At 46.5% G+C, this 26,690-nt stretch overlaps 1 protein-coding gene across 3 annotated transcripts in view; it reads left to right on the forward strand.

Moving 5' to 3' along the window:
• The window catches only part of DENND5A (DENN domain containing 5A), a 94,076-nt gene extending 77,750 nt beyond the window's left edge, over positions 1 to 16,326 (forward strand). For 2 of the 3 annotated variants that reach the window (XM_052652354.1, XM_052652355.1), the window contains 11 exons: positions 1,774 to 1,858; positions 3,418 to 3,502; positions 3,976 to 4,104; positions 8,959 to 9,080; positions 10,229 to 10,374; positions 10,930 to 11,048; positions 11,416 to 11,597; positions 12,203 to 12,285; positions 12,743 to 12,866; positions 13,473 to 13,641; positions 15,324 to 16,326. In XM_052652354.1, coding sequence (XP_052508314.1) covers positions 1,774 to 1,858; positions 3,418 to 3,502; positions 3,976 to 4,104; positions 8,959 to 9,080; positions 10,229 to 10,374; positions 10,930 to 11,048; positions 11,416 to 11,597; positions 12,203 to 12,285; positions 12,743 to 12,866; positions 13,473 to 13,641; positions 15,324 to 15,507 — 1,428 coding nt within the window. In that variant the 3' untranslated portion in view covers positions 15,508 to 16,326. The remainder of the gene's footprint in view (positions 1 to 1,773; positions 1,859 to 3,417; positions 3,503 to 3,975; positions 4,105 to 8,958; positions 9,081 to 10,228; positions 10,375 to 10,929; positions 11,049 to 11,415; positions 11,598 to 12,202; positions 12,286 to 12,742; positions 12,867 to 13,472; positions 13,642 to 15,323) is intronic. The other variant, XM_052652356.1, reaches the window with a different exon arrangement.
• The last annotated feature ends 10,364 nt before the right edge of the window (positions 16,327 to 26,690 follow it).

Genomic DNA, 26,690 nt, shown 5'->3' on the forward strand with positions numbered 1-26,690 from the left:
ACGTCCGCTGGATCATCAAAAAAACAAGAGAGTTCCAGAAAAACATCTATTTCTGCTTTATTTGACTATGCCAAAGCTTTCGACCACGAACTGTGGAAAATTCTTCAGGAGATGGGAATACCAGACCACCTGACCTGCCTCTTGAGACACCTGTATGCAGGTCAGGAAGCAACAGTTAGAACTGGACATGGAACAACAGACTGGTTCCAAATAGGAAAAGGAGTACGTCAAGGCTGTGTATTGTCACCCTGTTTATTTAACTAATATGCAGAAGTACATCATGAGAAACGCTGGGCTGAATGAAGCACAAGCTGGAATCAAGATTGCCAGGAGAAATATCAATAACCTCAGATATGCAGATGACACCACTCTTACAGCAGAAAGTGAAGAAGAAATAAAGAGCCTCTTGATGGAAGAGAAAGAGGAGAGTGAAAAAGTTGGCTTAAAGCTCAACATTCAGAAAACTAAGATCATAGCATCTGGTCCCATCACTTCATTGCAAACAGATGGAGAAACAGTGGAAACAGTGGCAGACGTTATTTTTTGGGGCTCGAGAATCACTGCAGATGGTGACTGCAGCCATGAAATTAAAAGACAGTTACTCCTTGGAAGGAAAGTTATGACCAACCTAGACAGCGTGCTAAAAAGCAGAGACACTACTTTGCTAACAAAGGTCCATCTAGTCAAAGCTTTGGTTTTTCCAGTAGTCATGTATGGATGTGAGAGTTGGACTAAAAAGAAAGCTGAGTGCCGAAGAATTGATACTTTTGAACTGTGATGTTGGAGAAGACTCTTGAGAGACCCTCGGACAGCAGGAAGATAAAATCTGTCAATCCTAAAAGAAATCAACCTTGAATATTCATTGGAAGGACTAATGCTGAAGCTGAGGCACCAATACTTTGGCCACCTGATGCAAAGAGCTGACTCATTGGAAAAGACCCTGATGCTGGGAAAGATTGAGGGCAGGAGGAGAGAGGGACAACAGAGGATGAAATGGTTGGATGGCATCACTGACTTGATGGACATTAGTTTGAGTAAACTCTGGGAGTTGTTGATAGACAGGGAGGCCTGGTGTGCTGCAGTTCATGGGGTCGCAAAGAGTCGGACATGACTGAGTGGCTGAACTGAACTGAAAATGACAAACTACTACATGTCTCCAACAGTTTAAGCTGCAGCTTTTACATTTTCAAGTGCCAAGGTTCTGCTGTGTTGACAGTAGTATATCTTAGATATGTAGTTAAGTACCAGCTGCCTCTTCTGCAGGCTTCTTCAAAATATCTTCCACAGTAAATCCTTATCCTTGTGATGATGTACTCTCCCTAGGCTGCAGAGGGCAGGAATGCTTTTAACTATTTTAGGAAATTTGGGAGCTGTTATAGAACCTTGTAGGCTGGGTATCTGTTCCTCTGCAAAAGCCATGATGCACTACCCAAGCTGACTTTCAACCAATAGACCATTTAGAGATTGATAGGTTATTTGCTTTTTTCTTTCTTATGCACTGGTCCATTCTCAAGCTCTTTTTTTGACCCATGTCCTTCCTGTTCCCAGTGGGGGACCATTTCTTTTCTCTGTTCCCTTCCATTCTTTGTATTTCTCCTTAATTTTAGGTAGGGGATATATGCATCTGGGCATATATTGAGATAAAAAATAGGACAGATACTTTTTAGCAAAAGCCCACATCTGTATGTTAAAATTATCTCTGACTTTGCTCACTAGATGACTTACCCTTAGAAATCTAAACTGATAGATGTTTCTCCTTTGCATTGGTTCCAGGGGAAATCAGCCTTGTGGTCCCACCTGTTACATTATCAGGAAAACCGGCAGAGAAAACTCACATCAGGAAGCCTCAGTACCTCAGGTAAGATGGTCTTAGCACCACTGGGCAAGCTTCCTCCATTCACTTTCCCATTCCCCACTGAAGTGATCCTCTTTAGCAGACTGTTCCACATCAATGAAGCCTTCACTCTGTAGTGTTTAAGCCACAGGGCTCTCTGGACCACAGAGCATGCCAAGGCCGTGGGGTTTGCTTTTATTATGTGTTTCTATACACTTTTAATGAGTGAGATAGAAGATTTATATCAGCAAGAGGCCACCCTTAGAATAAATTTGGATTTTAAATGAATTTGGATTGACACTGATGTCCTGTGTTTGGAGCAAGTGTTTTCAGACTCTTTTGTTTTATTTCTCTGAGATGAGCGTTGAGATGATTTCCCATCAATTAAGAGAGCCTGTTTGTCAGTGTCCTGCCTTGGAACTTCTCAAAGTCCAGGCCTGCTGTGCATGATCCCTTGAAGTTGCTTTCTGTTTCTATTTTTAAAAATTTCAAAGTTGGCAAGGACCCCAGAAATCGTCTAGTCCAGTCCCCTTATTTTACAAGAGACAGAAACTGGGATCCAGAGAGGAACTGAATTTACTTAAGATCATACAGTGAATTGATAGAAGAGGCCAGATCAGGAGTCAGGCCTCTCGTCTCCTGGTCTGCTGTTCTTTATAACCTCGTACAGTGTCTTTTCCAGGACTGTCTCCCTTCTTCCTTTTCTTCTTGGCAGCATCTCCTCTTCATACCATCCCTCACTCTCCTCTCTCTGCCAGGGAGTTTGTTTACTTTTCTTAAATGTTCTTGTCCTAATGGTAAAAATCAGTTTAAGTGAAGGTGAAAAGGTAGTCATCAACTCAATGTGTATTGTCTTTGCCCTTGAAATAGTTGATCTCAACAAGCAGTCACTGCACGTGGGGAAAATATCAATAGTTTGCAAAAAATCAGATTCAAAAGCTCCCTGAGTAACCTCATAAGGAGTTTTTGAGTCCACTTTCTGGGTATGAGAACAAAATCTTCTTAGGAAAGCCATGGAAGTTATTGCCAAGGGATAAAGTGTAGCCACAGAGTCTCAGCAGCTGAATGATGAGGATACTAATTTTAAACATGGGGCCAGACATGGGGATATACAGGAATTGTGTCTAGAAGTCCTAAGCATTCCTTACACATCCCCTTTTTGTAGTCCATTTTGAGGCAGGAGTAGGACATGAGTATAGCTCTGAGCGGAACCACTGCTTCCAAGGATTATGATGAGAACATGTTGGATTAGGAGCCAGAGGATCTGTGTTCCTTCCAGTCCCAACTTTGCTGCTTGCTGACTGGGGGCAAAGCAGCTCACCTCTCTGAATTTTAGTTTTCTCCTCTGTGATACTGTCCATGGCTATCTTATAAGTTGTTAGAGAATTAAGTGATACAGCATGCATAAAAGTATAAAATCTGGTACCTGATAGGTACTTAATGTTCATGAAATGATTGATTAAAGTGTTTTCAAAGTAACCAGCTTTTTTTCTGTAGAAATTTGTGATTTGAGATAAAAAGAGTACTTAGCTATTTTGGTAGTCAGATCTCTTTGGATTTAAGCAACTTTTTTTTTTTCCTAGGAATATTTCTTGATTCAGAACGGAGGAAGTCTGATGCCAGCTCCGTCATGTCTCCCCTGAGAATCTCTCTCATTCAGGATATGAGGTCAGTCTGGGCTCATTTGTGATTAGCCACTCGAATTCTGTTTTCAGTTGCTGCTTAGGAGTCCACTTTAAATAGCAGAGTCTCAGTGACCTGGGCTTCTACAGCCTCTCATTTAACCAGGAAGCCTTCTCAATGGTCCTGTGTTTCATGATGCATTTGTAGAGCTGTACAAGCAGTTGTGTTTCCATAGATTTTTGGAGAATTATATCAGGGTGTTTCAAGGCCTAAGAGCTCTGGGGTTAGCCTTGCTTTTTGAAAGCTGTACTGTCTTCCTCACCAACCCCCTAAATTATGGTGAGCCTATCCTTCAAAGCTTCATAGAAGCTCAGGATTTTGAGAACAAGAGAGATGGAGTCTCTCAGGACAGGGTGGGACTGCCTCACCAGGCTTCCTTTGGCATTATAGGGGAGGTGTTGGTAGTGAGTTCATTTCCCACCCCACCCTCCACTTCGCTTTCCCCATTTGTCCTTCAGGCACATCCAGAACATTGGAGAAATCAAGACTGATGTGGGAAAAGCCAGAGCGTGGGTGCGTCTGTCCATGGAAAAAAAGTTACTTTCCAGACACCTGAAGCAGCTTCTCTCAGACCATGAGCTCACCAAGTAAGGCCATTCCACTTGGAGTATAACCAGCTCCTGAGAGTGGTGGGAGGGATTGGAAACCCATGGGAAAGGAGAGTATGTGGTGTATCATTACTGCTGAATTCAGCTAAACTCAAATTGCATGGGAAGGTTTTGTAGCCTTTCTTCTTTTTCTTTATTCCTTTCTGTGTAGAACACTATTGTGTACTACACTGAAAAATATGTTTTCTGTTTTCCTGTTGTTGAATAATAACTCTCTTGGCAGTGCTCAACACAGCATGCTTGTTTTAGTAGGAACATTCAGACATAAGCAGTTGACTGGGTGCTCTCTGAACTGAGTTCTGAAGGCCTGGATTCTTCAGACTAAGCCACAACCACTACTGGAAGCACTGGTCCTCCCTTTTGGCTGTTGGTTCCTTTTATGGGACCTCCTGTGGTCTATTCTGGCTCCTTCAGCCGCTGGTCAGCCAGAGAGCTCTTGTTGAGTTCTACCCTGGGTCAGTTCCCATAAAGAAGATGGGAGGATTTTCTTGTTTGGGTGATTTTTGTGATGCAGCATTTCTTCTTCTCCTTCTTTATCTGTAGAAGATAATTCTATTATTATCTGTTATCTATTCTTCCTATCTTCTCAACCTGCATCTCTCACCTCCCCAAATAGCTTTCTTGCAGAGGTAGTGAGAAGAATGGAATCCTCATTGAGTACCTCAGAGTTTTGGGGGTCCTCCTCTCTTTGTGGCACTCAAATGACCTGCATACTTCCTGGGCATAGGATGTTTTATTGGTCTCTCTCTTGTCTTCAGGGGGAAAGGATTGGAGAATTGAAAAGAAACTTCTAATATATCCGCTTACCTTTTTTGTTCTCTCCTGAGCCTAGGGCTAGCCCAAAGTAGCTAAGTTCTCGCTTTTCCTCGCTCCTAGAACCACTAACCCTACAGTTCTCTTCTCTTGATTTTATGTTTGCATTCATTCTGTACCCAGATTACTAGAGCAGGAGGGAGAAGGCGGCTGTCCCCCTGCTCTGAGTCTTCTCCTATATGTAATACTTTTGATTCTTTCATCATCAGCAAATCTATTGGGGATTTTTCTTTTTGCCATTTCCTTGAGCATCTTTTAATGGTATCCTTTATTATGTGACTTGCTTGTTGATGATAAAGCAGAGAAGCAGACCTTGATGATAAAGCAGAGAAGCAGAAATTTTATGTAAGTGAATTGATTAAAACTGTAGAATCTGTTTTTATTTAAAGTGAAACTGTTATTTTTTTTTTAAGACTTTATTGTATGTTTAAACCACAACAAGAGGCTAGTTTCAAAAGCTTGATAGGTTAGGGAGCTCATTTTGAGAGGTTATGAAATAGCAGTTCTTAAAGTGCTTGAATTTGATTCCCTTTAAGGATGAAAAGGTATAGGAATAAAATTTGAAGATTGGGAGACAACTAAAAGAAAACAAATGAACATTTAAGCCTGGAGTTTGGAAGGGAGTCAGTTGCATACCAGTGTCTGGAGGCCAGTTGTGTGTCCTAGAAAAATCTGTGGCTGTGTGGGCACTGGGGTCTGACAGGACAGGAGAGATTCCTGTGGGGTGGTGTGGGCATTGTCGGTTAGGAGATGGCTCCAGGTTGGCAGGAGGACAGGGTACAGAGGTAGCTGAAAGGGGCCGCAGTCCAGGAACTTTATGATAGAGTCCAGGGCAGTAGATGGGTCTAGGGCCTGTAAACTTAAAGGTCTAGGCAGGAGCAGACAGGGCCCAGACCTTGGTGAGGAGGCTAATTTTGTTTTTTTTAAACTGTGGCCCTGTTAGAGGACGACAGCTCAGAATTCATTTACTACATAGTAACTTCTCACATGATATTCTGACCCCTGTGCTACTTCAGTGACTAGAAAATGAGGAGAGTTTTGCTGCCACAGACAGCATTTTGGGTGGGGTATAGGGAGAGAGAAAGAGATACTTCATCAAAACCTACCTACTCCTCCATCCTATCCCTCTCATCTTTCTTGTCAGTTTGCTTACAGCTCCAGCCACTTTAGACCCCTCATACTTCTCAGGATGTGTTAAGCTCTTTCAGGGCCTAGTCACAAGTTTTCTTTGCTGGGGTCTGCCCAGACACCCCAGCGACCTGGTCCATTCCTCCCCAGGCACCCATAGCATTTGTTACAGTACTTGTTCATTCCTTTTTTTTTTAAACCACAGGTGGGGTGTATTATCATTATCGTTATTTGTTTGCCACTTATTAAAATTTGCTTTCTCTGCAGCAAAAGAGACAGAGATGTATAGAACAGACTTATGGACTCTATGGGAGAGGGCGAGAGTGGGATGATTTGAGAGAATGGCATTGAAACATGTATAATATCATGTGAAATGAATCGCCAGTCCAGGTTCGATGCATGATACAGGATGCTCGGGGCTGGTGCACTGGGATGACCCAGAGGGATGGTATGGGGAAGGAGGTGGGAGGGGGTTCAGGATGGGGAACACATGTACACCTGTGGCAGATTCATGTTGATATATGGCAAAACCAATACAATATTGTAAAGTAATTAGCCTCCAATTAAAATAAATAAATTTATATTAAAGTATAAATTAAAAAATAAAAGAGAAACTGATGTTGGGAAAGATGGAAGGTAAAAGGAGAAGGGGTGAGAGAGTCAATTCCTAGGCGGGTTGATAAGAAGTCCAGGGTACCGGAGGAGGAGAAGGGGGTCTGTGGCTCTCAAAGCAGAGATGGGGTCTGAAATTCTCAGGGAGAAGGAAAGGACAAACATCTTTTTCCTTTTTATTTTTCTCTACATTCATTAGTCTTAGTTACATAAAACAGTTTTTCCTTTAAGCCAGGAACTGATGATTACACAACAAACAATTCAGTTTAAACTCCTCCTGGTAGCTTGGACAGTAAAGCGTCTGCCTACAATGCGGGAGACCCAGGTTCGATCCCTGGGTCGGGAAGATCCCCTGGAGAAGGAAATGGTGACCCACTCCAGTATTCATGCCTGGAAAATCCCGTGGACCGAGGAGCCTGGTGGGTTACAGTTCATGGGATCACGAGAGTCGGACAGGACTGAGCGACTTCTCTTCTAAGGTTTATATAACAACAATGTATCCTGATTGAGGACAGTTTCTCCTTCCTGAAACCTGGCTGATCCTGTTATCTTAAAATATAAATTATGGGAGTAGGTCTAGTAAGATCTTTACAAACTTGAGACATTCTTTTGATTTATAACTAATTTTTAAAAGTATGTAACTTCCTTGCATAGACTAGCGAGGGGGGGCTTTCTCTGCCCCCTTGTGATGTCTATGTCAGAAGCTTTCTCTGTCCCTTTTTAATACTTTAGTAAAACTCTGCTATACAAAAAATAAAATAAAATAAAATTTGCTTTCTTTGGAGGTGGGAACCATACACCTTTCCTTGTATGCATTTTCCCTACTTAGGTTCCTGGTTTTGAGTCCGTGTGACCCCTTGCTTAGCTTTACCTCCCACATACACATTTCAGGTCCTTAGCTGCTGTTCCATCTGTCTCCTTATTTATTGCCACTCCCTGGGTTTCACTTTCATGCCACTTTCACCCTTCAGCTGTGCTGAATTTAAATTTCTTGAAGTTGGTCATGTCTTTCCCTTTATCTCTAAGAAAACTATTACTTGTAGGGCAGATTGCAATCTCTTTAGCCTGAATATTTAGGCCTGCCTTCATTTTACGGAGAAGGCAATGGCAACCCACTCCAGTACTATTGCCTGGAAAATCCCATGGACGGAGGAGCCTGGTAGGCTGCAGTCTGTGGGGTCACGAAGAGTCGGACACGACTGAGCGACTTCACTTTCACTTTCATTTTACCCTAGCCAGACTTTTCAGTCTCTTGCTAACTGTTTACTTCCCCGAGCTCTCAACTCTAGCTAAACTGGCTTTTATACCCTGTCCTCCTTCTGCAACCCCTGTCTGAATATGTACTGTCCTTCAGGCCCCTTCTGCTCTAGGACCATCAAAGCTTACGGCTCTTTCAGTTTCCAGACAGAACCTTTTAGAGCCTTTTATTTGGCAACTTGTTATGTTATATATTGTGGCCTTGAGCAGGTTTATTCATCTAGACCGTATTTGAGGATAGGCTTCCCTCTCTGGCTCCTGGGTTGGTGAATTATCTGTGTGAAGAACTGTATAAACTGTCTAGGTAGAACCTCACAGGTCTGCTGAATCCCACACTTCTCTGGCATGGTGATGGCAGTCTGGGCAGGCAGGACAGGGACCTTGCTTTGTTCTCTGTGTGTTTCTCTGTGCTGTGGTCCTCTGCATTGGGCTTTTTGTGTCCCCGATACTTGGGGAAGATAGGCCCTCTGTGCCTGCATTGTCCAGCAGAGGAGTGAGCAGTGGACGGATGGGGATGGGAGGAAGTTTGAAAAGAGGGTAAGAACATTCTCTGTACAGCTTTTCCTTACCTGAGACCTGGATCATTCCATTCTTTGCCTCTGACATGTTCAGAGCAGTGTTCTGACCTCTGGGTCTCAGGTCTGCTGAGGGTCTGAGACTAGCTCTGGTAGGAATGCTGACCACAATCTCTTGCCATTGCTACTTGCATGCCACACACTGGGATGATGCCCTGTAGAAGCCTTCAGGTTAGCAATGAGGTCCCACAACCTCTGACACTTTACAGTAACGTCAGCTCTTGGACACGAGTAGAGCTTGGCTTTTGTTGTTCCTCTATAGGTTAAGCTACTTTCACGTTACCCCTCAGATGGAGTTGCTGGCTTTGTTCCTTTTTTAGGTGGCTACAGAACTTTGAGGCTTGCCCTCATGTTCTTTCCTTAGCCATCTCCCTCCGGAACTGAATACTTCTAGCCTCTTTCCCCTACTTTTGGCTGAGAGACTGATGTGTTACCTCCTCTCCGACAGAAAACTCTACAAGCGCTACGCCTTCCTGCGCTGTGACGACGAGAAGGAACAGTTCCTCTATCACCTCCTCTCTTTCAATGCCGTTGATTACTTCTGCTTCACCAATGTCTTCACTACTATCCGTGAGTGGCCCTGTGCTCCCCCCTAGCCTTCCCATTGCCAGTCTTCATGAACCTGTCAGAGGCTAACTTACTGACCCCTTTTTAAATCAAGAAGATGATCACTTGTCCTTTCTTCTGTGGGGAGAGAGGTCTTTACTAGCCCTCCTTGGAGGAGGTTTTTTCTCTGAAGTTTCTTCTTGTTTTGAACTAGGATGCTCATACTTTTGGCCATTGTGTTATCACGGTGGTTGGGCACAGCTCTGGGGGCCTAAGATGGAGTGGGGTGGGGATGGTGAAGTTCACTGCCTGCTCTGCACACCTGTAAAGAAATCTCCCTTTTGTTTTGGGTTGAGAAAGTCATTCAATATCAGAGAAAGTTTCAGACTGGCCCTCAGGGAAAAGTAGCTCCTGAAGTAGCAGGAAGAACTCCAGACAGCTGTGGGAGGTTTGGGTCTGGACCCTGTTCTGCCCTAACTCACTATGGATCTGTGTCTGCCCCTGCAATGGGCCTCCATCTCCCTATTTGCAGAGTGAGGAAAAGGGTTTGAAATGGGCTCAGAAAGGCCCAGGATGCTCTGTTAGGTAAACAGTTGCTGTAGTCCATAAGGTCGCAAAGAACTGGACATGACTGAGGAGCTGAACTGAAGTGAGTCTGAATTTGCCCATGGCTAGCAGTTTGGCTAGTGACTCAGCATTGTGGACTCTTGTTTTCATATGACACTCATTCTCCTCCCCAGGGAAGAGGGTCATAGGCTTTGGTGGAAGCAGCGCTGGACTGGAATGTAGGAGGTCTGAGGGAAACTGTTTCCCTCTCGGGGGCTTAGGAAAGGATTGTGATGCCTGCCTGGCTTCCCTGGAGATTGTTACTAGAGTCCTTGAGATGACAGATAGAAAAGTGCTCTGAAAAGCCATTCAGTAGTGTTGAGTTGGCGGTCATGTTTAAGGGACAGTTTTTCTTAGCTCTGAGCCCACAGATGGGCGTGGGTGTGGCCGTTTGGGTGATAACCCTGGGAGGAGTGAGACTGAGACGATTGGCTGATGCTCTAAACTGGCCTCCGGCCCTGCTGCTTGCTGCAGACACGCCAGCACACCTGGGGCAGGCCAGGGCCTTCTCAGGTAAGGGAGGGATTCCTGATCTCCTCCAACGCCTTATGCCTTCCCCTAAACAGTGATTCCTTACCACATCCTGATCGTACCGAGCAAGAAGCTGGGGGGCTCTATGTTCACCGCCAACCCATGGATCTGCATCTCAGGAGAACTGGGTGAGACACAGATCCTGCAGATTCCCAGGAACCTGTTAGAGATGACCTTCGAGGTATGTGTTACCCGGGACCACATCCCCAGGCTCTGGGCGTCTGAGTTTCAGCTGCTACTTTGGCACCTTCCTCCAGAGTTTTATAGAGGCCTTGCTCTATACAGTATTATGTTGCAGCACAGCTGACCTGTCCCAGGATGACCAGAGGCCAGAGCCAAGGCTTGAGCTGAGGAGAGGGAGCCTGTCCTGTGTAAATGGTCTCTGGCTGGGAAACACCCATCGGGACTTGCATACCTCCCTGTCCATGGCGTGTTGAGGAATTCTCAAGAGTTCTTTCAGCTGCTGAACCCAAGGATTCACAGAAACCTCAGACTGCTCTGCCACTTCCAGAGCTTTCTGTTCCCAGGCCCTAGTTCTTCCTCTAGGTTGTAGTATCTTTCTTTCTCAGCATCGTTCCTCATGAGATAGTACTGTACTGCCAGCTTTGGTGGCAGGTGGAGCTATGAGCTCTGCAGCTTGCAGGCAGCTCGTCAGATCTCTGCCTCTGAGCAGTGTGGCACTTTTCTCCTATTTTCTTGACCTTCCTATCATCTCTGTTTCCCTGTTCTCTTACAGTGCCAGAACTTGGGGAAACTCACTACTGTGCAGATAGGCCATGATAACTCTGGACTCTACGCCAAATGGTTGGTGGAGTATGTGATGGTTAGGAATGAGATCACCGGACATACCTACAAGTAAGTGTTCTTCAGCTCTGCCCTGAGACAGCGGGGCCTGGTGTACTACCAGGGGCTGTGTTTGATGCTTGGGTTTGTGGGCTTCTCAGGGAGACCTTTTAGGTGTGATAGGCTGAGTCTTCTTGTTGGAAGAGACAAAAAAGGGTTTTCCAAGTGGAAGTGTCTGCTACCACTGTCCAGGCCACCCATCACTCAGGTGGCTTCCCTGGTGCTTCACAATGGGATGAGGAGTAGGGCCACGAGGGGTCCCAGGCCAGTTTCAGAGCCTGTCGCCAGGGATCGGCTTTGTTGATGGCCTTTGTGGATCAGCAAAGGGAAAGACAGTGAAGGAGCTGACAGCTCTGACAGGCTATTGCCTGAACCTCAGGTTTCCATGTGGCCGCTGGTTGGGGAAGGGCATGGATGACGGGAGCCTGGAGCGGGTTCTGGTCGGGGAGCTGCTCACATCCCAGCCTGAGGTGGATGAGAGGCCGTGCCGGACCCCACCCCTGCAGCAGTCTCCCAGCGTCATCCGGAGGCTCGTTACCATCTCACCCAACAACAGACCCAGTAAGTGGAAGGTGGGGCTGGGCCCTCACACTGCCCAGCCTGGAGAGTGGGCAGATTTCTGGGAGCCCTGATGAGGGAGCCCAGATCCGTGCCTGCACAGCTGCTTCAGGAACTACCTCTGCAAAGCAGCATCAGGCATTGCCACCCTCCTCTCATGAAGCAGTGCAGGGATTTGGCACTCCTGTTAGAGGACTGGGAGGAGAGGGGAGAGCTCCTGGAGCCAGGCCCAATCCTCTGTGCTATTTGTATGTGACCCTATGGAGGAGAGGGGTCTACTTTCTGGCCTTGCCTGTTTTCACTATCAAGTTCCTGGCTTCACTGTCAAGGCTTGGCACTCTTTTGGTTGCCAGAATTCCAGGGCAAATAATAAATTTTCCGAGCATCTGTTAGAGACTAGACTCCAAGGTATTAGATGTTGCTTTTGTCCTAAGATTTTAGGAAGAGCTAGCTCCACAAAGTTGGGTGAGCCAAGAGCAACTCAACTCTTCCCAGGGTCCAGGCTGCCCCACCTCTCCTGTGGGCCTTCCCTATGTCCTGAGTCTTTTGCTCTGTCAACCAAGCACTATTAACCTCTGAGATTGGATATCTGCTTGATTTTTAATCAGAGCTGAACACTGGGCAGATCCAGGAGTCCATCGGTGAGGCAGTCAATGGCATCGTGAAGCACTTCCATAAGCCTGAGAAAGAGGTGAGCCTCCCGACCCTCCAGTCCAGGGCCTTATATTGAATAAGAGAGAATAACTTTGTTCCAGGCTCAAAGATGTGCCTCAGTTAGTTTGAGATTCAGCATATTCCTTCCTCCGGGGACCTGTGCCTAGGGTTACCCTGTTTTCCTTACATTTTGACAACACAGCAGAGTCCAGTGTGTGTATTTCTCTTATCTTTATGAATCTGTCTGCGTCTCCTTAATAGCGGCCACATTGGCTTTGTCTCCTACTGGGGACCCAGAACTATCATCTGTTCACTCAACAGCTTTTCACTGAGACTGGCTCTGAGTTGGGCCCTTCCAGATGCTGGGAGACTAGACAAGGTCCCTGCCTGAGTGTTGCTGCCGTCCCAGGTTTGGGTGGTGGGCTTGGGGTCTAGTGGTTGCAGGGCATCTTGATCAAGGCTAGCCTGGCACTCTCCCCTGTCTCCTTATATAGCGAGGTAGTCTGACGCTGTTGCTTTGTGGAGAATGCGGCCTTGTCTCGGCCCTGGAACAGGCCTTCCAGCATGGGTTTAAGTCACCACGGCTCTTCAAAAATGTCTTCATTTGGGATTTTTTGGGTGAGTTGGGCTAGGATTTGAGGGTGGGAAAAGCATGCAGACATGAGGGGATCATCAGCCTAATGTGTGGGTGCTGACCACCAGGGTCTGAGATACAGAAGCCAAATCAAGTGAGTCTCAGGTTAGATCTGTTGTTTGGTGGCCCTGGCTTTTCTTGAAGGTAATGAGACAACACCCCTACCCCCACCGTTCACCCCTCATCTCCTGTGAACTGGATTGGAAAGACTCTTTCCAGGCATCTGTTATATATAATACGGGCTTAGTCATGAGCCCTCATACTTCCTACTTGTAGGTCCAAGAGGCCAGTTGATAGCACTGGAGTCCAAGCCCTTTGTTAGACCCCACCTGGAGAAATAGATGTAAGAAGCTTCTTCCTCAGAAGTTTTGTTGAGAAAGGACCATCTTTATATCAAGGGTCACATTAAGGAATTTAGAACACAGAGCTAGGGAACAGAAGGATCATTTTGAACTGTGACCAGGGACATCAGAACACCCTTGTTCTCACTGAGTTACCTGCATTGACATGGAGGGGCCTGAGGTAGGACAGTCAGGGATAGGTTCGTTTTGAAAGTCTCTGTCACTGGCAAGCTTTTCTCCTCTTCACAGAAAAAGCACAAACCTATTATGAGACTTTGGAGCAGAACGAACTTGTCCCTGAGGAAAACTGGCATACGAGGGCCCGGAACTTCTGCCGATTTGTCACAGCAATCAACAATAATCCCCGGAACATTGGCAAGGATGGCAAGTTTCAGATGCTGGTGTGCTTGGGAGCCAGGTACTGCAGCCCCGTGGCCCAGCGTGCAGGCAGCCAGCCTTGCAGGTGGTGCTAGAGGTGCTGGGGGTGGGGAATATCCTGTGACCACGTGCCCTTGGGTGGGTAAGGCCTTGTGAGCTTGGTGGACGCCCTTAATTTCCTTCATGTACCATGTGTGTGGGGGGTGTGGGGGTGAGAACGTGTGTCTAGTTGGGGAGGAAGGGCCACATTTTGATGGGGAGGAAGGGCCACATTTTGATGGGAAGGAATAAAACTGCCCCCCTGGTAAAATCTGAAGCAGAGTATATGTATCTAGTCACTCCTTCAACAAACATTTGAATGTGCTAGGTCTCATGGAAGGTGTGGGAATAAAGCTGAATGGTTCCTACCATTTAGAAGTTCACTTGTCCTAATTAAGTACAGTACAAAGCAGAAGCTTGGGAGAATTTGATAAAGTACTCATTGATAAGGTTTGCTGAAAACGCAGAGGAGAAAGACCAGAGGAGGCTTTGAGGAAGAGGTGGCGTTTGAGGTGAGCCTTAACAAAAGGATAGACGTCAGGAGGGGGCTTGAAGCAGACGAAACTAGCAGAGAGGCCCTAAACGAAGCAGAGGATGTGGGGTTAGGAATTAGCAGGCAGAAGGTGGGATGGGCGGTAGTAGGCTGGGGGCCTTGAGGAGCTGGGACAGAGTTGATTAATCAGGGGACTGAAATGATAGTCATTTGATATCAGGAATGGCACACATCAGAGTGGACAAGATTGTTAGGGGTTATTCCAGGGGTCAGGTGAGAGCACAAAGACCAGATAAACAGGGCGGTTTATTTAGGCCGTGGAAGGGAGGAGTTGGCATAGTGGTTAAAGACAGACTCTGGAACCAGAGTCGCCAGGTTCACATCGCAGATCAGCTACTTTCTGGCGGTGTGCTCTTGAATAAATGCTTGTCTCCATCAACCAGTAGATATTTCTTCATCTCTACTAAGGGGATAATAATAGCACTGATAGCAGCTCCCTCACATCATAGGGTTGTCATGAAGGTTGTCTCTTATAAAGGGGCCTGGCACATGCTAAGTGCTATTTGTGTGTCAGTTTGTTGTGTATTTTTGGTGGTGGTGGCTGTGGAGAGGAGTGAGGTTCTAGGAGATGGAGGATGTGATGCAGAGGAGATGTAGTGTCTGGTTGACGGTGTGTCTGGAGGGAAGAGGGGGCAGCAGGGGAGGAGGAGCAGGCCTTGTGCGGATGACAGGGTCTGTTTGGATCAGCATTCCTGGGACTGGGTAGCCCCCAAGCAGATTCTGACTGTGCTCATGCTCAGTCGTGTCTGACTCTTTGTGACCCCATGGACTAGCTGGTCAGGCTCCTCTGTCCATGGAATTTCCCAGGCAGGAATACTAGAATGGGTAGCCATTCCCTTCTGCAGGGATCTTCTGACCTTGTAATTGAACCCAAGTCTCCTGCATTGGCAGGTGGGTTCTTTACTACTGAACCACCTGGGAAGCCAGGTACCTCCCAGTAGGAGCCTTTTAAAGCCTTATAAGGCATCTTCACCAGGTGCTCTTAGGGGAGGGGGAAGGGGACTGTGGGGAGAGACCTGCTTCTCCTGCTTCACACTTGGTTCAGGAGGTGATGGGGCAGGTTCCCCCTTGGGCTTTCGCTAACTTTCTCCTGTCCTTCTGACCCATCGGAATGGATCCTTCCCTGCCAGAGACCACCTCCTGCACCACTGGATCGCCCTGCTGGCCGACTGCCCCATCACTGCACACATGTATGAGGATGTGGCGCTGATCAAAGACCACACACTTGTCAATTCCTTGATCCGCGTGCTGCAGACGCTGCAGGAGTTCAACATCACACTGGAGACGTCTCTGGTCAAGGGCATCGATATCTGACCTCCCAGCACCAGCCAGCAGCAGGACCCAGAGACTCGCCTGCAACTTCGCCCCTTCTTCCCAGAGGGACCTAAGCGAGTTGTGCAGGAGATGAGAGATGTACACTCACTGTAAAAAGAAAAGTAGAGGATTTTTGGAATAAATAATCTATTTTAGAGTTTATTTGCTGATTTGCTTTTTACACACTTTCATGTGAAAGAGTGATAGGGAGAGGGAGGTGAGGTTGGTGCCGCTTATTTTGAAGCTGGCGCCCTCCCTCGCCGTGGCCACGCTGGAGCCTGCGGCCTCCCTGGACTGAGCCTGCGGCGCCGCGGGGCAGTTCTGCCTCCTCGCCCTGCCGCGTTAATGAGGCCATTCCACATCGTTTTTAAACTAATGTTTTCTATATTAACATTATTATAGATATTTGGCTTTCACGGGCCACACAGGTGTGCTGAGCAGGAATCCCCACACTCCAATCAAAGGGATTTTTAGTAGTGCCTCTGTAAGCACTGATGAGTCAGCCCTACGTCTTTTCTGTTTTGTCAGTATTATTTGGGAAGGTGACATGCCGGGATATATCATCGTGCGGAGAATCACGTTTCCTCTTGGCACACAGTTGCACAGAAGTAAATATAAGCATGTTTTAACAGGTTTTCCTTTTTTTAAAATGTATTATTTATTTAACCCTCCATTGTATGTTTTAAGTCTTTTTCTTTTCTTTTTTCAGTTTTTTTAAGGAAAGAAAAAGCTGTCCCAGTCTAACTGGCTGTTATTACTGTTAAATTTATGTTGTTTTGCAACTTACAAACCAGCTGCAGTATGGCCCACTTAATAAAACACCTGAAACAAAACTGTGTGGGCCCCTGACTTTGGCATGGGGGCTGTGTGGAGTGGTGGTGGAGAGCACAGTTTGATCTGAGAGGAAGGGGCTGTAGCACTGCCTGCCTCAGCAGGCCTGCCCAGAGTGATGAGGGGCTTTGGGTCCTGGATCCTATCCACTGTGGTGCCAGGAGTTCCCATGGCTGTTTGAGAGGAATGCAAATGAGGGTTATTTTCCCACCTTCCAGAGGAGGAGGCTGAGGCGGGGGAAAAAGACCTAAGTTGCAAAGATGGTCAACTGACTGAGACAGGATGGGCCATTTCTTAAGGGTAAGAAAGACCAGATACGGGAACACTGGACACATGAGATCTGTCTGCCCTCGGGAAAGAAAGCTTTTTCCCAGCGTGGCAGGTGATAGAGCTTTGTCAGTTTCCCAGAAATCAGCTTGTGTGTGGTGTGCTCAGTTACGTCTGACTCTTTGAGACCCCATGGAGTGTAGCCCACCAGGCTCCTCTGTCCAAAGGATTCTCCAGGGAAGAATACTGGAGTGGGTTGCCATTTCCTCCTCCAAGGGGTCTTCCTGACCCAGGGATTGAACCTGTGTCTCCTTTGTCTCCTGCATTGGCAATCGGGTTATTTACCTGCTGAGCCATCGGGGAGGCCCCGTAAGTCAGCTTGATGTGTTTTTATTTTTCAACCAAGCTGCTTTGGCAGGAAGCTCCAGAGGTGTAGCACAATCAATCACGTACAGCCCCTCAAGCCAATCAGTGTCCTCTTGTATGCTTCCCTGACTTGGCATGTTCTGTTCCCTCTGCCTGGTATGCCTACCCTCATGTTTGCTTGTGTTCTTTATTCAGGGTTTACTTCAGGCATCACCTGCTGACTCCTTCCTGGGCAGTGTTAATCTCTTTCATTGTGCTCCTGCAGTTTCTTAGATGCTAGGACTTCCTTTCTGGGTTGGCATTGTCTGCTTTCACGTTGGGCCCACTTCTTAGGGAATCACCTGCTGACTCCTCCCTGGGTACTGTTAATCTCTTTCATTGTGCTCCGGTAGTTTCTTAGATGCTAGGACTTCCTTTCTGGGTTGGCACTGTCTGCTTTCACGTTGGGCCCACTTCTTAGACTGAGCTTCTAGAGGGTAGAGAGGGTCTGTGGTTCATATACCTCCCTGGTGACAGGCATTCTTCAGTTCAGTTCAGTCGCTCAGTTGTGTCGACTCTTTGTGACCCCATGAATCGCAGCACGCCAGGCCTCCCTGTCCATCACCAACTCCCAGAGTTCACTCAAACTCATGTCCATCGAGTCAGTGATGCCATCCAGCCATCTCATCCTCTGTCGTCCCCTTCTCCTCCTGCCCCCAATCCCTCCCAGCATCAGAGTCTTTTCCAATGAGTCAACTCTTCACATGAGGTGGCCAAAGTACTGGAGTTTCAGCTTTAGCATCATTCCTTCCAAAGAATACCCAGGACTGATCTCCTTTAGAATGGACTGGTTGGATCTCCTTGCAGTCCAAGGGACTCTCAAGAGTCTTCTCCAACACCACAGTTCAAAAACATCAATTCTTCGTCGCTCAGCTTTCTTCACAGTCCAGCTCTCACATCCATACATGACCACAGGAAAAACCATAGCCTTGACTAGACAGACCTTTGTTGACAAAGTAATGTCTCTGCTTTTGAATATGCTATCTAGATTGGTCTAGATTGCTGGCATATTGAGTGCAGCACTTTCACATCATCATCTTTCAGGATTTGAAATAGCTCAACTGGAATTCCAACACCTCCACTAGCTTTGTTCATAGTGATGCTATCTAAGGCCCACCTGACTTCAACATTCCAGGATGTCTGGCTCTAGGTGAGTGATCACACCATCGTGATTATCTTGGTCGTGAAGATCTTTTTTTGTACAGTTCTGTGTATTCTTGCCACCTGTTAATATCTTCTGCCTCTGTTAGGTCCATACCATTTCTGTCCTTTATCGAGCCCATCTTTGCATGAAATGTTCTCTTGGTATGTCTGATTTTCTTGAAGAGATCTCTAGTCTTTCCCATTCTGTTGTTTTCCTCTGTTTTCTTGCATTGATCGCTGAGGAAGGCTTTCTTATCTCTTCTTGCTATTCATTGGAACTCTGCATTCAGATACTTATATCTTTCCTTTTCTCCTTTGCTTTTCATTTCTCTTCTTTTCACAGCTATTTGTAAGGCCTCCCCAGACAGCCATTTTGCTTTTTTGCATTTCTTTTCCATGGGGATGGTCTTGATCCCTGTCTCCTGTACAGTGTCACGAACCTCATTCCATAGTTGATCAGACACTCTGTCTATCAGATCTAGTCCCTTAAATCTATTTCTCACTTCCACTGTATAATCATAAGGGATTTGATTTAGGTCATACCTGAATGGTCTAGTGGTTTTCCCCACTTTCTTCAATTTAAGTCTGAATTTGGCAATAAGGAGTTCATGATCTGAGCCACAGTCAGCTCCCTGTCTTGTTTTTGCTGACTGTATAGAGCTTCTCCATCTTTGGCTGCAAAGAATATAATCAGTCTGATTTCGGTGTTGACCATCTGGTGATGTCCATGTGTAGAGTCTTCTCTTGTGTTGTTGGAAGAGGGTGTTTGCTATGACCAGTGCGTTCTCTTGGCAGAACTCTATTAGCCTTTGCCCTGCTTCATTCTGTATTCCAAGGCCAAATTTGCCTGTTACTCCAGGTGTTTCTTGACTTCCTACTTTTGCATTCCAGTCCCCTATAATGAAAAGGACATCTGTTTTGGGTGTTAGTTCTTAAAGGTCTTGTAGGTCTTCATAGAACCGTTCAGCTTCTTCAGCGTTACTGGTTGGGGCATAGACTTGGATTACTGTGATATTGAATGGTTTGCCTTGGAAATGAACAGAGATCATTCTGTCGTTTTTGAGATTGCATCTAAGTACTGCATTTTGGACTCGTTGACCATGATGGCTACTCCATTTCTTCTAAGGAATTCCTGCCTGCAGTAATAGGTATAATGGTCATCTGAGTTAAATTCACCCATTCCAGTCCATTTTAGTTCACTGATTGCTAGAATGTCGACGTTCACTCTTGCCATCTCCTGTTTGACCACTTCCAATTTGCCTTGATTCATGGACCTAACATTCCAGGTTCCTATGCAATATTGCTCTTTATAGCATTGGACCTTGCTTCTATCACCAGTCACATCCACAACCTGGTATTGTTTTTGCTTTGGCTCTATCCCTTCATTCTTTCTGGAGTTATTTCTCCACTGATCTCTAGTAGCATATTGGGTACCTACCGACCTGGGGAGTTCCTTTTTCAGTATCCTGTCATTTTGCCTTTTCCTACTGTTCATGGGGTTCTCAAGGCAAGAATACTGAAGTGGTTTGCCATTCTCTTCTCGAGTGGACCACATTCTGTGAGACCTCTCCACCATGACCCGCCCATCTTGGGTGACCCCACAGGGCATGGCTTAGTTTCATTGAGTTAGATCAGGCTGTGCTCTGTGTGATTAGATTGACTAGTTTTCTGTGAGTATGGTTTCAGTGTGTCTGCCCTCTGATGCCCTCTCGAAACACCTACTGTCTTACTTGGGTTTCTCTTACCTTGGACGTGGAGTATCTCTTCACTGCTGCTCCAGCAAAGCGCAGCCGCTGCTCCTTACCGTGGACGAGAGATATCTCCTCACGGCCATCCTGACCTTGAACATGGAGTAGCTTCTCCTCACGGCCATCCTGACCTTGAACATGGAGAAGCTCCTCCTCGGCCCTCCTGTCCCCGTGCAGCCGCCACTCCTTGAACGTGGGGTTGCTCCTCTTAGCTGCCTCCCATGGCCTCGGGAGGGGTTAGCTCCTCCCGGCCGCCACCTCTGACCTTGGACGTGGGGTAGCTCCTCTTGGCCGCTCCTGCGCTGTCGCAGCCTGGCACTCTTGGGTTCTTCCTTCTTTAGAGGATCTTCCTGACCCAGGGATCGAACCCGGGTCTCCCACATTGTAGGCAGACGCTTTACCGTCTGAGCCACCAGGGAAGGTTAGGCTTTCTTCAGGTGAGGCTTTTTGAAGAGGTGAGGAAGCAACAGGTTTCAGGGCAGTCGCAGTGCACCGTCCTGCCAGCAGGGGGTGTGAGAGGGTCGCGGGAGTCCAGGTGTTTTTGGAAGCTGAGGTTGGGGAAGTGGGAGGGCAAGTGCCTCAGAGCACATGTGTGTTGTGGGAGCTCGGCCAGAGATGACCTTAAGCCAAATGCTTTGCACACACACCTCTCCCTTTTCCTCACAACTTGCAAGGCAAATTTAGATTATTCTCTAAGTGAGGAAATTGAAACTTGGAGAAGTTTAGTCACTTGCCCAAGGCCACACATCACGTAAGTCGTCGGCAGTTACCAGCACTGTTTACTCCAAGCTTGTGGCTTTGGAGCTGCTCCCTTACTGGATTCAGGTCTCTGCTCAGATGTCCTTAGAGAGACCTCCCTGACCACTAAAATACCAAGTCACTTTTTATTCCCTGTTCTTTATTTTCCTTCCTAACACCTGTAACCTGCAAATACTAGTTATTTGCTAATTTTAAACATAAGCTTTATGAGGAAGAACCCGATCGACTTTGTTCATGAAGTACTAACTGACACCTGTTTTGTATCTAGTAGGTGTCTGTGGAATATGTGAATTCATTGGCAATTGTTAACATCACAAACTGTGGGCCAAAGTTGAATCCTTGCTCTGCAACTGGGACTGAGAAAGCAAGCTGTTTACTCACTGTCGATGAAATGGGAATGGTAATAGTGACTGTATCATAGGCTTGTTGTGAGGACTGAATAACTCTGCATGTATACCTAGAACAGGTCAAGTGTATGTAAATGCTGGTCATGGTTATTACCGTATTGTATCAAGCCCTGTCCTGGTTCCTATGACCCAGACTCCCTGTCCTCAGAGAGCTCAGAGGCAAGTATTTCGGGGGGAGTATGACATCAGGAGAGATCAGAGAAGGCAATGGCAACCCACTCCAGTACTCTTGCCTGGAAAATCCCATGGATGAAGGAGCCTGGTAGGCTACAGTCCATGGGATCGCAAAGAGTTGGACACGACTGAGCGACTTCACTTTCACTTTTCACTTTAATGCATTGGAGAAGGAAATGGCGACCCACTCCAGTGTTCTTGCCTGGAGAATCCCAGGAACGGCGAAGCCTGGTGGGCTGCTGTCTATGCGGTCGAACAGTCAGACATGACTGAAGCAACTTAGCAGCAGCATGACATCAAGAGAGATACTGCTCACCATGACCATATCTGCTTAGGATGCAGGATTTTTAGATGAGTGGAGGTTGCATGTAGAGCGAACTGCATGGGCAAAGGCGTGGGTATGTGAATGTGCCCTCCCGACTGGGATGCATGGGGAAGCCTAGTACTAGTGTTAAGTCAGACAGGGAGGAGAGCAGATGTGTGAGCCCACAAAATGGGAGACAAAAGGCTGACAGGTATCCCAGGGCCTTGAACGTTGCTGGTGCTCAGTAGATGTGGACTGAATGAACGAACGCACGCTGCAGACACCAGAAACCAAAGCCATGCCACTTGTATGCGGCCCTCCTTGTGCACATGTGCACCTGTGAAGAATGCTGCTGCTCCGAGCCCTCCTTGTCTGATTGTGGAATGGAAACCTGGGGTCGGAGCGTAACTATTGGGCTAAGACATGACAACTGCGTGTCCCCAATGCAGCGTGCAGTCTGAACAGGTCACCTGGAGTATGTGCTCATAACCACATGTATGGTCTCACTCAGGGCAGACTCACCCATGACAGGACCACATCTCAGAGCAGCAAGAGGGGGCAGTATTGTATAGGTAACCTGGGGGTATCTCTCCTCTGCCTCCTTCCAGCTTGTGGGTGCTGATTACCTGAGCCAGTGCTCAAGCCAGTTGGAGATAAATGGCCTTCCTGGATGTGGTGATGTGACTGACTTGCAAACGGTCCAGTGGGTCTTGGCTATGTGTGGTGGGTGCATGGCACCCTGCTCTTGGTTATATGCTTAAATGGAGGATGCTGGTGGCCTCCATAAGCCAAAAACGGTGGAGAAACAACGCCCTTTCTAGCAGATGCTTCCGAGAAGGTGAGTGTGAATCACATTTTACAAATCAAGGCTCTCCTGGAACCATCCAGCTCTCTGCCCCTTCTAACAGCTGATTGTGCTGTGTCTCACTTTCTACTGTGTTTTGTTTTATAATCTGCTGCAAATCCTTTTTCGAATGATATAGTAGAAAAGAACAGACACGCTTGGTAGCTCAGTGTTTCAAGGACACTCAAGTCAACTGCGTCTCCAGCAGCTCCGGGGAGGTCAGATGCATTCAGTTTGCTCAGCAAGCAGCCCTTCCTGCCTCGGCTTCTGCACCTGCGCTAAATCAGTGCTTCCCAGACTCTGAGATTTCAGGGACTGGTCAGTAAACAAGCAGATGAACTCAGTGAATTGTTAGAAAGTGAGCACCCTTGTAACCACCACCAGGACAGGAATAGAGCTTTACCCACTTTCCCAGGTTCCCCACTCCCCCCTTCCAACTTGTTGACCTTCACCAAAACCACTTCCTTGAGTTTCTTTTATTGTTTTATCACCCACGTGTGCATCCCTATACTCTATAGGGTAGTTTTACTATTTTTTAAAAACAGAAACCCACTTTATTATTTATTTATATTTTTGGCCTCACCTCTCGGCTTATGGAATCTTAATTCCCCAACTGGGGATTAAACCTGGGCCCCCGACAGTGAAGTCGCCAGGTCCTAACCACTAGACCACCAGGGAACTCGATAGTTGTACTATTTGTTTGTTTTTGTTTTTTAACTTGATGCATCTGTTTTAATCTGGAGAGTCTCCTCTATCCCTGTCTTTTCCTTACAGTTTATCTGTTGAGGAGCCTGGGCTGTTTGATCTGTAGTTTTTCCACAGTCTGGATTTTGCTGGTTTATGCTGAGGGTGCAGTTCAGTTTGCTCTTTTATTCTCTGCATATCCTGCAAATCAGCAGCTAGAGCCTCAGGTTGGATCCCCCTTGAGAAACCTGTATGCAGGTCAGGAAGCAACAGTTAGAACTGGACATGGAACAAGACTGGTTCCAAATAGGAAAAGGAGTACGTCAAGGCTGTATATTGTCACCCTGCCTATTTAACTTCTATGCAGAGTACATCATGAGAAATGCTGGGCTGGAAGAAGCACAAGCTGAAATCAAGATTGCTGGGAGAAATATCAATAACCTCAGTTATGCAGATGACACCACCCTTATAGCAGAAAGTGAAGAAGAACTAAAGAGCCTCTTGATGCAAGTGAAAGAGGAGAGTGAAAAAGTTGGCTTAAAGCTCAACATTCAGAAAACGAAGATCATGGCATCTGGTCGCGTCACTTCATGGAAAATAGAGGGGGAAACAGTGGAAACAGTGTCAGACTTTATTTTGGGGGGCTCCAAAATCACTGCAGATGGTGATTGCAGCCATGAAATTAAAAGACGCTTACTCCTTGGAAGAAAAGTTATGACCAACCTAGACAGCATATTCAAAAGCAGAGACATTGCTTTGTCAGCAAAGGTCTGTCTAGTCAAGGCTATGGTTTTTCCAGTAGTCATGTATGGATGTGAAAGTTGGACTATAAAGAAAGCTGAGCACCAAAGAATCGTTGCTTTTGAACTGTGGTGTTGGAGAAGACCCTTGAGAGTCCCTTGGACTGCAAGGAGATACAACCAGTCCATCCTGAAGGAGATCAGTCCTGGGTGTTCATTGGAAGGACTGATGTTGAAGCTGAAACTCCAATACTTTGGCCACCTGATGCGAAGAGCTGAGTCATTTGAAAAGACCCTGTTGCTGGGAAAGATTGAGGGCAGGAGGAGAAAGGGACGACAGAGGATGAGATGGTTGGATGGCATCACTGACTCAATGGACATGGGTTTGGGTGGACTCCAGGAGTTGGTGATGGACAGGGAGGCCTGGCGTGCTGCAGTTCATGGGGTCGCAAAGAGTCAGACACGACTGAACTGAATTGAACTGAACTGCACTGATGAGACTCTAGGCATGTGTTCATTTACCAAGTGGTACATCATGTCTGGTGGTCACTTCTATTGGTGTTGGCAGCCACTGATGTTCAACACCTACATCCGGTAACCAATGCACTGGAGGTTGCAAGATGGACATATTCTAAGCTATTATTTTGTTTTCATTTATTAGAGGGAATAATTTTATAAGGAGATGCTACCCTCTCATCTATTTGATTTCTGAATAGAGTTTGTATAGGAAAGGTAGGATAAATATTTAATCATTTCCTTTTATTTACTCAACTTTTAAGATAATGAACTGGACTGGTTCCCTGCTATCCTCAGAAGGTGGCTATTTAAAACAATTGTTATGAACTTAGAAGTTAAAACCTACCTGATGGGTTTCATTTCGTGACAGTTATTGTCTTTATTGTCTCATCTTGGCTGTTGGGAGTCCCTCCAAGTTGGCTCCTGAGTTGTTTGCCATGACTCTTGTGATTGCTTTCTGGCATTTCCTAAGTTCCTCTTGTATGTTTTCTATCCTAAACTTGGAATCAGCTATTTCTCTAAGAAGCCCTGGGTTTCATGGGTGCCTTGCCCCTACGTATAAAGGCAGTCCTGCCACGCCCTGCTGTTCAGGCTCAGTTATCTCCACCAAGATGGTGACTCTTTGTCTATGGGTCCTCAGACACATGGAATGCAAAGTGCCCTGGCTGGTGGCAGCTGGGACCTGCAGTTCCATGGACTGGGATCTGTAGAATGTAGTTCTGTGTCCCCTGGAAAGCATGTGCTCCCTTTGGAGGACAGTGCTTCCAACCCCACAGAACCCAGAACCACAGAAACAGGAACCACAGTGGCCCTCAATGGACTCTTGGAAGTGATGAGAAGTGTGGCCACTTCTTATTCCCTTTGGTTCCTGGAACCAGGTATTCTTTCATAGGGACAGAGCAGCACTTGAACTTCTCTGATTTAATGCATATGCTGGATCCTGAAGGATGACATACCATTCTTGCAGATTGTTGCCTCAGATGCCTTCAGAAGGCTATTCCAGGGCCCCTTAGGGCTGGTATCTTCTGGATGGCACAATTAAAAAAAAAAAAAAAACAAACTATGAATGTGTATCTATCAATCACCAGTAGATCTTAATGTCATGGGCCCACTTCCTAACTTCCTTCCCTGCAAACTGGGTATGCTGGTTGGATGCAATGGAATTCCATACCTGGGGATCAGGTACTCTCTAAGCTTCTGGATATTGGTGCTGACTGGCTCTGGGCAGGAAAGGCAAACTTATTTCAAGAGTAGATCTCTATCCCTGCGAGGATGAACTGCTGACCCTCCCTGGATGGAAGGGACCTGAGATAGTTGATTTGCCTCCAAGGGATTTGTTGTTCTCCTCAAGGAATAATGCCGTATCTGAGGCTCAGCATTTGTTTCTTTCACTGGCAGAAGGCAGCAGCAGCTAGATGAGCTTTGGTACTTGGGCGTCTGTGCTGGTGGGCCTATGCATAGCCTCCATGTCTATCTTATGATAGACAACTCCATTCATCTGCTTATTGTGCCAGTCCCAGGATGGCCAGTGACAAAGTGGCTGAGTCATTTAATCTACTTAGTTCAGTCCTCTTCTGTGATGGATGCTCTCTGGTGAGCGGTGATGAAATGACACCAAAATCTTCATACTGCCTGCCTCCTTCTAAATGTCCAATCACATGTCTCTACCCCAAACCTTCTTGTCCCCAATCTTCCAGACCCTTCCAGTCCCTTGACAAGCCTGCTATATTATTGACCACTGCTGAAGAATGTGTATCTAGCCTCCTGTATATACTTCTCCTTCCATTGCCAGGGGCAGCTAATTGGGAAGACCATAGGGTCTGCTTGATCATTACCATTTGCAGCTTTGGCAAGATTTTCCCTTGCTTCCCACTGTCTTTCAAGGCAGCTCCTGGATATGACTATCACACAGCCCCTGTCCTTTTTGACTTCCATCCACATACCAAGGTGACCCATCTGCAAACCAAATGAGGTTACCATTTCCATCTTACAATAAACTACTGCTGGCTGCGCTTGACTTTGTCTTGGCCAGCTCGATGGAACCATTTATAACAGGAAGTTCATGACTTATTTTTCATCTGATGCTCATGGATAACCATTTCATCTAAACCAGGGCCCAGTCACATGCCAGGAGCTGCTTCTCAAAAGGTGTGTAATTCTCTGCTGCAGATGACATGACTTTGCTCCAGACTCTCAGGGGCCAACTTTATGATTCTTTTGCTGGGTTTTGCAATGAGCTCTAGATTGCATCTTTCCCTATCATTGCCACTTCCAGCAATATAGAGTCTGCTGGATCTCCCCCGCCTCCAAATGCTCAAAAGGTTTCTTTTCTTTAAAGTTGAGTAATTTTACTAAAATACA

The sequence above is a fragment of the Budorcas taxicolor genome, chromosome 15 (assembly GCF_023091745.1).
Source record: "Budorcas taxicolor isolate Tak-1 chromosome 15, Takin1.1, whole genome shotgun sequence".
Lineage (NCBI taxonomy): Eukaryota > Metazoa > Chordata > Mammalia > Artiodactyla > Bovidae > Budorcas > Budorcas taxicolor.